A 12,783-nucleotide genomic window follows, 5' to 3' on the forward strand; every position below is an offset into this window, starting at 1 on the left:
ATTTAAAACAAAAAATAGATGCAAATGGCATGTATATTATCTTCTTGTACCTGTAGCATCTTAACACCATGGATATGTTGGCAACTAGCTTTTAATAACTTTTAAGAAAAAAAATTGTGTTTAAAACTCTTATTTCAAATAAAAAAACCTCATAATATGGAATCTTCTTTAAGGAACTTTTAATAACTTGTGGAATAAAACATCCAAAAACTAAAATCTAAAATTAAACACAATATTTAATATGGTTCTGTCAAAGTTACCTACATCCATGGGTGAATGAGAGAGAGAGAGAGGGAGAGAGAAGGAGGGAGAAAGGGAGAGAGAGACATAGGAAGATGGAGAGGGAGGGGTTATTAACTTTCAAGAACAATTACAATCATTTATAATTCTGAAAATGAAAAAATATTTCTTGCTTACTAACTGCTCAAAAGGATGTGCTCTTACAATGATTGCTCTCTTGAATATGCTCACATAAACTTGAAAGGAATAATTAGGGGGGTATGTACATATTTATTGGTAATCATGATAAACTCTATTTCGGATGGGCTATGTACATCCATAATTAGCCAATAAAAGAGATGCACTGATAGTCAACTAATCACATAACGTTATGCAATTGCTTCTAGAATCTTCAACCTTGAGGGATATACATGGCCACCTGCTATGCACCTAGGAGCACATTCTCAAGATCCAACATCACCTTCTCAGCTCCAACAACACATTCTCCATATGCTGGAACGCATCAACAGTTGTACACCACCTTTAGAAGTGCCCTACGCTTTTACCAAATGCTCATCACATTCTCCAAGTGCTTGAGAATGCTTTCTGAGAGCTGATAGTGATTTTTGATACATGAAAACACTTTTTGATACCTGACAACACTTTCTGATGCATGACAATGCTTTCTGATTTCTGCCAACGCTTGTTGAATCACGTCAATGCTTTTTGATGATTTCCGACATCAATTTCTGATTCCTAGTAACACTTTCTATGATTCAGTGCATTCATGACTTATCATCATTTCTTCAAATGATCCCTCCCAAGAAGGGAGCATTCTCTCTGTCACATCAATCAAATGTTAAGGGTAGTAGAAGTAGAACTCCCCAACCCACTCAACTCACTGTCACATCAACATCACATCAACTTTTATATACCCTATTTCTTTTATCTTTCTTAACCCACAACAAATGAAAATAACATCTTTTCCAACCTACTGGCCACATCACCATTTTTAATTTAATTTAGTTAGAAAATTCAAAATAAAATAAAACATAACATTTTTATAATTGTTTAATCTTTAAAATATACTTATACCAGTTTAAAATCAAAATGTATCAAACTATATTAAAAATAACATTTAATTAAAAAACCACACTACATTAACATAAATTAAAATCACATTACAATAACATAAATTAAATCCTAAAACAGAAATCTAAAAAAATACTTAAATTCTAAAAAAAATAAGGGTGGTTTTTTAAAATATTTCATGCTGCCTTGTAGCGAAGATCTTTTAATTTATGGTGTTCGTGATACTCATTTTGAGTTGCGTTTAAAACTTCTTCATTGGAAACTCCGAGCTCCATCTTGTGGGTGAAAATAACATTAAACTTTTTTATTTTTCCCTACATATCTTTCCATTAGGAAACAATTTGATGTGTTGAATGATACAAACCTCCAAGTTGCTACTTAAAATGATCCAGAGCTAATTGCCAAAAACATAACGATCTATGTTGATTCACATAGCAATTTTCAAAACTATCAATGTATGTGATGACAAACGTCACTTCCTCGATTTCGAACCATTTTGCGAATACGAATGGCCTAGGAATGACATCCATTTTTATATTTTGAATTAGAATGTATATAGAGTAGAGTAAAATTGAATGAAATTGAATTAAATAAAGAAAGGTAAAGGAAGTACAGTAAAACCAAATGGAATTGAAAGAAAGAAAGGTAGAGAAAACAGAGTAAAATGAAATGGAACTGAAAAAAAAAAGGTAGAAGTAGTGTAAAACAGAATGAAATTGAAAGAAAGAAAGGTAGAGTAAGTAGAGGAAAATGGAATGGAAATGAAAGAAAGAAATGTGTAATTTTGAAATGGTAGAAGATAATGTTTATGTCACACCCCAAAACCAGGAACGGCGGAAACGTTCTGGGACGGAGGACGTCATGTATAATATCAACAACAATGTAAAGTAGTAAACAAGCAACAACATCATCCATTGCATTAATAAAATAATTATTATACAATTGTATTCTGTCAAATTTTGATAAACACTAAAGCATAAATCAAAATGAAAGATAAGTCTTGAACAAGCTCCATCTTCCTTTCTCCTTGCATCGGTACCTGTCTATGATGACCTGAGGATACAAGTAATTTTGAAAGCGAGTATCAGCTTTGAAGCTGGTGAGATCATAAGTATTTAGTGTCTTAATTTGTATGTAAGGATTTGTAAGTATATGTATTGTAAGTATTTGAAAGTGTATATGAACTGTAAGTGTTTGAAAAACCCTAGAATCCCTATGATTCCTTCTAGTATATGAAGGTGTCTTCTACCAAGACCTAACTGTTCTGTATGTGTGTCCCTTGTAAGAGTATGTATTTTCCAAAGTATAACTATCATTATCCAAAAATATAGTTTGTACATTAATGTTTAAGTGAGGTTATCACTAAAAATATGTAATGGGAAAATTAATGTAGTACTAAAACGTAGCTCTAAAAGGACTACTACCGTACTAACTACCTTAAACCGGATTTTAGGCTAAGGCATTATGTGATAAATTGTACCATACTATCGACTGGTAACAACGACATAAGAATGGTCGTAATAAGGAATGACATTTGGCACCCGCAGATCTGTAGATCCCACTGTAGCTCGTAGTAAGGTGTAGGATATTTAATCCAGTATAGATCTATACACAAACTCATACTATAAACTGGTTACATCGACATAAGAATGGTCGAAATTAATGTATGACGCTTGGCACCCGCAGACCTGCAGGTCCCGCTGTAGCTAGCAGCAAGGTGTAGGATAGTCAATCCATTATAGAATCTATACGCAAACTCACGCTCTCCCTTCAAGAGACTCTGGCTACAACTCGGGCCATGTCATTTAAGTCATGCTCCGATTTAAATCACAGTAATTAACGTATTCTTGTATATGTAATGTAATGAACTGTTCTAGCTGTAATGTACGTGCTCTCTACCTAGCAAGTATAGTAATGTAATCGTTCTAGTATCGTTGTATATGTTCTCGTCCTAGTATAGTTGTATACGTAATGTACAGTAATGTTCTAGAAAGTATTGACTCATGAATGAACTGACTCATTGTATGATATCGCGTTCTATTAATTGTTCTAGTATCTTCCTAAACTACCCATATGGTAGTTTGCTAGTAATCTATCTGGTACGTATGGTCATGGATGTATACCCTTGCTACCCAAGGCATGGGATGATCTGGAAGAACCTTTTATGACTATATATGTACATATGATATATAATTAATATTTAAACGACCTTCGAACGAGTACTCGATATCCCACCAGACCACATCTCAAGCGCGAAAAGGAAATAGGGTGGATAGCCTTCCAAAGTCTTTTAAACATTTCTTATATAACTATACATATAGAGGCATGCAATTTATAATAATATAAAAGCATAACTAAGTTTTGTAAGACATTTGTAACATAAATATTATTTTAAGAAAAGACCGACTTGATGTCAATCTATAAAACAATTTGAAGGCATAAGTATGATAAAACAGTTTTGAGTATAAGGAAACATTTGTTTGAAACTCAGTTGTAAATAAGTTTGAAAGGTAATGTACAGAGTAAGATATACAGTGTAATAAGTAGTTTAAAACATATAAAATGTTTATAAAAATCATTTGAAGGAAACCGTTTGGTAAAACGGCTAATGAGTAGCCAAATCTTTTGAATGTTGTATATTAATCACATGTGATTGATATAATAACTAGCGTAATTCTACTTATTAATCGCATGTGACTGATATAATAACTAGCATGATTCTACTTGTATCCCACCATAAAACATTTAAAAGTAGTTTAAAACATTAGTTAAGGGGTATGAACTCACCTGCAGTAAGTGACTGGAATTGAACGGACTGTTATCGTACGAAAGGATCGGACAAGTGCTTGGTGTCAAGTGAAGACTTAGACACACACAATGATCCTAATTACATATGAAGACATATGTATATAAATAATTAGAGATTAAATCACTAATTATACAAGTATAAACATTTAAACGCGAGGAAAACACTTTTGGTCAAGTGCTAGGAAGCTAATGGGTTGCAACAAAGGAGTGCAATGCCCCTAATGTGAGTTTAAGGTCTAATGACCATAATCATTGGAGTTTACGGCCCAGGGGAGTAAACTCCTGGCCGTAAACTCTCAACCAAGGCTTGAAATGGAGCTTAGAATTATCACAACTCTAGTGGGGAATTGTTTCAAGGCTTAAACAAGTTTTTGGGTACCATATTGACTCCTTTGGGGAGTATACGGCCCATAGACCATATTCCCTTGGAGTTTACGGCTGTAAACTCCCTTGGCAGGGTTATTATGGTGCTTTCAAGTCTCAAACATTTCTAGGAACTAAACTAGGCTTTGGTACTTGTCTTTAGAAGAGTTTATGGCACATTTGGCACCATTTTTATGGAGTTTACGGCCCTAGAACCTTTTGGGCCGTAAACTCCCTCACTCATGGGGTTCTAAATGTTTTGACTAGTCCATAACTTATTTAGGTACATGCCCAAATTGTTTCCTGGCTCAAGGAAGGTGTTAGGGTGTCCTTTGACCCCTTTATAGGAGTTTACGGCCCAAGAACCACTCTTGGCCGTAAACTCTTCAATACTTGTGTTTTCCTTATGTTTTCTAGGTACTAAACACTTTAGGGTATTAGTCTAAAATAGTGTCCAAGCCTTAGGTGCCTTAAAAGCACCATTTGAGCAACTTACATGGGAGTTTACGGCCTAAGCTATTCTTGGGCCGTGAACTCCTAACTTGGGTGTTTCTTGGTTGATTTCTTGTCTCAAATGTACATACATATTATCCTTAACTAGTTGCCTAACAAGGAAATGGGACTAGGTGGCCTTTAAGCTTGATTTTGGAGTTTACTCCCCAAGAACGTTCTTGGGCGGTAAACTCCCAGATCTCATGTATTTGATATACAATCTATGTTAATAAGCATAAAACAAGCATTAAAACACAACTAGAGAAGTGTACTCACGATTTGGGATGAAAACCTGAAGATCCGTGAGAGGGAATTTGGCTTTTCTCTAATTGGAATTCAACTAATGAACCAATTTGGTTCAGAATTCTATTTATAGTCCTGAGATTTTTGGCATAAAATATTTCTATTCTCGGAATGGATTCTAATGTCCTAGAGTATTGGATTTACAGTGTTGCACAAAATGTAACGCCCCGTCTTTGGTATGATGCTTTCGTGGTTTTTATTTAGAAGTTTTATTGAGGGACTCGGCGAGTCTATGGCCTGACTCGTCGAGTAGGTCGAGTTTTCGTGCACGTGTTAGTCGGCGACTCGGCGAGTCCATATTCGGGACTCGGCGAGTCTGCCTGTCTGGAAGAAACCCTAAATCCCCAGGTTGCTCACTATTTAAGCAATGCTTTGTGCCCCAAACTCGCCTCCTTTACCCTCAGAGAGCTATGAGAAAACCCTAATCCATCCCTTGTTTGTTTTAAGTGCTTTTGTGTGGATTTTGAAGGCTTGAAGAAGAAGAAGAAGAAAGGAGCAAGGAGAAGAGGTGTGGAGCAAAGATCCAAGGGCACAATCAGAGTTCATTGAGGTATTTCTCGGATTCCTTCTGTTTTATGCTTTAAATCTTCATTAGAACTCTTCTAGGGCTAGTTTGATGCATTTTCTAAGCCCTATAGTTGTATGGATGCCTTTATGGGACGAGATATCCCTAGATCTGTTCATTTAGGAGTTGTAGAGCCCGGATCTGTTGCCTTTTTGGAGATGCCTTGCATAAGAACCCTAGATCTACTCTTCTAAGTGCCTTTTTAGCCTATATCTCCTTTTTCATGTGTATGTACACGTAAAGTTGGAAACTTTACGTGGTGGATCAGCTTATTGGACTCAGATCTATCTTTTATATGCGATGGATTCAAGCAGAATCGAGTTTAGAGTAGTTGCATGGATGTGACTCGGCGAGTCGGAAGAACGACTCGGCGAGTCAGGTCGCGAGTCCCTTTTTCCCCTTTTTGAGTGATGTCGAGTGGAAGCCTGTGAGCAGTAGAGTGGACTCAGTGAGTTGGAGAGCAGACTCAGTAATGGAGGGACTCGACGAGTTGTTCATACAACTCGGCGAGTCCAAGGCAATCTTCTTAAGCTCAAGAACAACTCGTCGAGTTGTTCATATGACTCGGCGAGTCGGATGCAGATTGTCTGAGTTCTTGGATCGAGAGAGTACTCGTCGAGTCGATGCCATACTCGACGAGTAGCTACGAGTGGGGTTGTGAAATGAGACTAGAGACTCGGCGAGTTGGCGGCCCAACTCGGCGAGTCAGGTCAACTGTGGGTTGACTTTGACCGAGAGGGTTGACTTTGACCGGGAGAGTTGACTTTGACCAAGGGTAAAAGAGTCATTTTACCCCAGTGCAGTGTTTAGTATTTGATTGAGTGTGTTTATGGACTTGTAGCCGGGGAGATACCAGAGCAGCAGCAATTAGCTTCCAGAGCCATTCACACAGCAGCCAGTTCACGAGGTGAGTTTCCTTCCATTAGGAACGGGTCTAAGGCCACAATGCCGGCCTGTTTAGCTAGCAGTCAGCTTCGGACCTCGATCCGATGTAGTAGTTAGTATGTTTGATGCCTTCGTGGTTTAGACAGGATTTATGTGTTTATGCCAGTTGATATGTTTATGCTATGATCAGTCAGCTTCGGACTTCGGTCCGATGTAGGGGACATAGGTCCAGTTAGCTTCGGACTCCGGTCCGATGTAGGGGACGTAGGTCCCAGCCAGCTTCGGACTTCGGTCCGATGTCTCAGTCAGCTTCGGACTTCGGTCCGATGTCCTAGTCAGCTTCGGACTCGGTTCGATGTAGGGGACGAAGGTCCCAGTCAGCTTCGGACTTCGGTCCGATGTTCCAGTCAGCTTCGGACTTCGGTCCGATGTAGGGGGCAAGGCCCCGGTTAGCCGGACTTCGGTCCGATGCAGTGGGCAAGGCCCAGTATGTGCTTTATATGTTATTGTGTGGTATGTGGTAGTTTAGGGGAGCTCACTAAGCTTCGTGCTTACAGTTTCAGTTTTGGTTTCAGGTACTTCCGCAAGCAAAGGGAAGAGCTCGGGATGATGACATCGCACACACCACAGCTACAGTTTTTATCCTGGGAGTTGATCAGCTATCTTAGATATGTTTTGATACAGTCGTGACACCGTTTTCTCAGTTGTATTTTAGTATGGTTTTGAGATTTGCAACGCATGGTTTTATTATGATATACTCCGTTTTATGATTTTGGTTATATTAAAAATGAAATTTTCGGGTCGTATTTTTGGGTCGTTTCACAAAACCCTAGTGCATTCACTCTCCTAATATCTCCTTAGATGTACAATCCTGAAAACTGCCAAACTTATACTCGAAATTTGAGTTTTCACTGTAACTGCTCTACTTCTATTGGCTTGATATGGTTTGTTCAGAATGGAAATTTCGGGTTGTCACAGTTTATAATAGGAAATTTTATTTTTAAAATAATCAAATTTTAAGTAGTTGGAGGAATCATGGGTTCCCCAACCCACATGTGAGGCACAAAACTCAACCCGTTAATGCCCAATATAATGCTCCCGACTGTACCACCTATACCCATCCTATTTCTCTCTCTCTCTACTCATTCCACCCTAAGAAATAAAGAAGACAAAGAACCGACACAACTCACAAGATTAAAATCAACTGAAATAGAAAACTACTCCTAAAATTAAGTTACTAGAGATGCCCACAGAAACCGATTTTACTATTCAAAACCGGATCCAATCTGAAACCGGATTGGGTCAAAACCGGTTTGGCCAAAATTGGATTGGATCGGATTTAAAACCGGATCCTAATCCTACATTTCAAATCAGATTTAATACCAGATTGAAAACTGCCAAAAATATGTTAAAACCCAACAAAAACCTGATCAAACCAATTTATATCTTCCATTGGGAAACCGGTCAAAACCGGTTTGAAACCTGATCGACGATGACGTAAGCAAAACCGGATCCATGATGACGTAATCGAAACTGGATCGGATCGAATTAAGGTTTTGTGCACCTCTTACCACCAAGATGAAGACAAAGTCGAGATAGACAAATATGCAACACAAAGTGAAAACAAATACAATAAACTGATAACACGTGAATGTTATGCACATGCACATGTGAGTAAGTCAAAAAAGTGTTGTTTCTTTCAATAATTGTCTATAATTGTCTGTATTCCTCAAAAAGCTTGAATATAAAACATTTGCCTTCTAGTTGTATTATAAATAAATAAGTTGGTGTATACTCGTTTGCTTGTAATCCTCCCTAAGAGTATAATCTTTTTATGTTTATTTCTCACATCGAAATTTTCAGATATCCAAATTATCAATCAAGAAATTACATTTAACCTAATCATTTAGCAGAAATTTTGAATACAAGTTTTAATATCAAAAATAAACATACACAACCACATAATCAGTATATTTTTTGTATTTATTCATTATAAAACAAATTAATCTATTATGACATTTATTATCTCAAGACACATAATCTATCTATTAAAATACATATTTTGTGCCTTCGATACTCGATGTTGATGTACTACCACAATTTACTATCACCTACCTGCAACCACCACGTGACGGCGTTCCTAGGGAGTCGCATCGCTCTCAACTCACCTGCTCCGGTATCACAATTACTCTTCTACTATAAATACAACAGATCATCTCACCATGTTCACGTCAACGTTGGTCGTCGGAATTTCGAGAAAATGGAGCTCGAAGAAGCAGCAGCCAACCTCCGTTCTCGGTTCATTCGAGTTCTTCGTAGTCGTCGTTCTCCTGAAGGTAAGTTGCTTTCATCAATTTTGTCAATTTTGATGTTAATTTGTTGGGAAATGGGAATATTTAGGTTCATGTTATACTCATCTACTCTCATAAAACCATCACCTAAAAAATCAGGCAAATTAGAAAACTATCTTTCAGTTAGTAGATGTATGCTCTCTGTCACCTTTATGTTAGGTTAATTTGACTAAATTAGACGGAAATGAAACAACTTGTGTATGATTGATGAAGAGATTATAAATCTCTGGTTGACATGTTTAGCTAATTTTCCCCAAAATTACTACTATTCAATTTCAATTCCATCATATTTGTACAACAACATCAATTGCTTTCCATTTTTAAACATAAAAATCCCAGTTGTTCGACAAACAGAAGTTACAGAACTCAAATGTGGTTAATTCATCGCCAATAGAGAGGAGAACTGGAGAAGTAGAGTTTTGAAAGCCAACGAGACTTGTTTTAAACCCCATGTTTCATACGATTTTTGTTACAGACATTGAATCGCACTGTAAATGAAGTAGATTGTAGTCAGAAACAAAAAGGAATTCATATTCGATCTCTATGACTTGTTTTGCCTGAAAACTCAAAAGCATCTTTCTTTATGGAGACTGGAGATGAACATCATCTAATATTATCAAACTTTTCACACACACATATATAAGTTGAACATTGATTTCATATCTCTATTTGTCAAAATGTGGATTCATAATATATTTCTGCTACATTCTTTTTTCAGTTCCACTTCAGACACTACCTGCAAAACCAGTGGTGGAACCCTTATATCAGGGAACACCACCATCACAACCTAGTGAGGTGAACATTACTTTACAATTGACATAGTCATATGCTTTTTACCTTTTCTGTTAATCTTTTCTTGAATTTATCTCATATGAACACTACTATCAGGCAATGGAATCATGCCCAAAAGCACACATTCATAACTTCAAGGAACTGCTCAATGAAGAAAACTTGTACCTAACCACTGAGGTAACTGAAACCCTGTTTCTTTTTTCTCATTTGCATTTCTCTTTATGAAGAAATTAACATGTGATCTTTAAATTAGGAAGGAGAGCAAGGGCGATTGCCTGTGCTCATTTTGAGCATGAAAGAAAACACACATTCAAAAAGGCCAGCTGTTGTTTTTCTGCATAGCACAAATAAATGCAAAGAGTGGCTACGCCCTTTACTTGAGGTATATTATAAAACTACAAGGGTAAAATGGTCATTTCTTCATTTGTTGAAAGCTTGCTCTAATGAGTTATTCCTTTTAGGGGTATGCTTCACGTGGATATATTGCAGTTGCTATTGATTCTCGATACCATGGAGAACGTGCCAAAAACCATACTACATATGAAGATGTGAGAATTGAAACTTTTTATAATTTTTAGATAAAATATTCATAATCTGATTTCATATATTCTAATTTTATAATTTATAAATAACAGGCTCTTGTTTCATCATGGAAAAAAGGTGATACAATGCCATTCATATATGACACGGTTATACTTCTTCCCTTCTATCACTCTTGAATATTTCAAATGACATTATATACTTTTATTTTAACGCCCAAATCTTAACTTTTTTATTTTTTATTTTTTATTTTTTTATATTATTTGACAGGTGTGGGACCTTTTAAAGTTGGCAGATTATCTAACCAAAAGAGATGATATAGACCATTCCAAGATAGGAATCACAGGAGAATCACTAGGAGGTTAGAACAATGAAAAAACATTAATACCAATAAGAATAGAGTGTGAATTGTCAATTTTGTCTTTAATTAATTAATTCCATAAATTAAATATTGATTTTTGTGAAACTAAATATGATGCAGGAATGCATGCATGGTTTGCTGCTTTTGCTGACACACGTTATTCAGTGGTTGCCCCCATAATTGGTGTTCAGGTACTCTTTCTTTTTCACTTAACGCAGAAAAAACGACTTAATAGACAACTTTTTAAAAAAAAAAGGGAAAACTCCATAAAAGTTCTTATATTTTGGCCTCATAATCGATTTAGTCCTTATATGTTTTTTTTTTTAATTCAATTAAGTCCCAAAAACCGGCGATTGTATTCATTTTGACCTAGATTTAGTCCTTATATGTTTTTTTTACACTTGTGGCCTAGATTTCAAAATTTTGCTACAAATTCATCCTAATTTAGTTTATTTTACATTTTTTTTTTCAAAATTTGTACATAAATGTATTTCATGCATTTTCAAATAACTATGTTTTTATAAACATGTATTTAAAATAAAAAAAATGATTCTATAAATAGTTATTCTGCATACAATTTTTTTTTTAAAAAAAAGGTTTTTATATTGAAAAAAGAAGGTTTTTTTTATGTGGAAATATGTTTTTTTTTCATATAAATATGATTTTATACAACAAAAAAAACATATTGAAAAAAAAGATGTAAAGAAACTAAATTCGTAACAAAATTTTGAAATCTGGGCCAAAAATGTAAACTTTGGACCAAATTTGTAACCAAATTTAAAATCTGGGCGAAAAGTGTAAATTTTGAAAGTGGGATGACCTGTTGACCGTGTAAAAGGGTCAAAATGAATACAATCGCCAGTTTTTGGGACTTAATTGAATAAAAAAACATATAAAGACTAAATCAATTATGAGGCCAAAATATAAGAACTTTTATGGAGTTTCCCCTTTAAAAAATTGGCTCTCATTTATATTTTCCTAAACATTATTTAATGGAAATTAAAATAAAAACCATTTGGTTGTGTAGGGATTTCGGTGGGCCATAGATAACAATCAATGGCATGCTCGAGTTGACAGTATTAAGTCTGTGTTTGAAGGTAATAAATTTTAATTCTATTAATTTTTTTTTTCTCTCTTTCTGAAATATAATAAATTTTACATTAATGTGTAATTTGCATGCTGTTTTGCTTCAGATGCAAGGATTGATTTAGGGAAAAGTGCCATTGACAAAGAAGTTGTGGAAAAGGTAAGTTCCATAAAGATTGCTAAATGCCTTGCTGACGTGGCATGGCATGGCATCCAGCTGGCGTCTGACTGTTGATGTTGTGCTACTTTTATATATGACCAGGTTTGGAACAGAATAGCTCCTGGTTTAGCATCTGAGTTTGACTCGATTCATACGGTCCCACTCATTGCACCACGCCCTTTGTTGCTTTTAAACGGTGAAATGACCAATCTACCCTCCTCTTATTGATCCGAAAAAAAAATATATTTTTTCTTATGAAATAATAACATGGAAAAAACTATCAGGTGAAGAGGATCCCCGTTGCCCAATGGAAGGTCTTGATGTTACCATATTAACAACACAAAAGGCTTTCGAAGATGCCCAATGTTTGAATCATTTCAAGGTATTGACTTTTGACTTTTGACTTTTTGACCAATGTTTCTTGCTTTTTCTAAATAGAGTAGATTGTCTATATTGGTAAAAAAAGGAAAGTATAATGTTATATGATGTAATGATGTGTTTTATTATGAATGAAATTTAGGTGATAGCCGAAGTAGGAATTGGACATCAAATGACATCATCAATGGTTAAAGAAACTAGTGATTGGTTTGATAAGTTTCTCCTACCCTAGAAATTTGAATTTCTCATGCATAGCTATGTATGTATATGTATCATTACCCTTTGACCCTGTTTTATGTTTTTATGTATGATAGATATTGTTGTATTGCATTTGATGTGTTAATGGAACAAATTTTTTAAAAAGTGAAATATAGAAATGTTCTTGATC

At 35.6% G+C, this 12,783-nt stretch overlaps 1 protein-coding gene across 1 annotated transcript; it reads left to right on the forward strand.

The window, feature by feature from the left end:
• Window positions 1-8,675: 8,675 nt before the first annotated feature.
• LOC111878210 (uncharacterized) lies at window positions 8,676-12,783 on the forward strand. Its single transcript, XM_023874715.3, has 13 exons — window positions 8,676-9,063; window positions 9,797-9,873; window positions 9,967-10,047; window positions 10,124-10,252; window positions 10,332-10,418; window positions 10,506-10,559; window positions 10,681-10,771; window positions 10,892-10,962; window positions 11,799-11,868; window positions 11,965-12,017; window positions 12,120-12,213; window positions 12,302-12,399; window positions 12,538-12,783. The coding sequence occupies exons 1-13, from the start codon at window positions 8,808-8,810 to the stop codon at window positions 12,625-12,627; spliced, it is 1,251 nt and encodes a 416-aa protein (XP_023730483.1). The 5' UTR covers window positions 8,676-8,807; the 3' UTR covers window positions 12,628-12,783.

This window comes from Lactuca sativa, chromosome 8 (assembly GCF_002870075.4).
Source record: "Lactuca sativa cultivar Salinas chromosome 8, Lsat_Salinas_v11, whole genome shotgun sequence".
Lineage (NCBI taxonomy): Eukaryota > Viridiplantae > Streptophyta > Magnoliopsida > Asterales > Asteraceae > Lactuca > Lactuca sativa.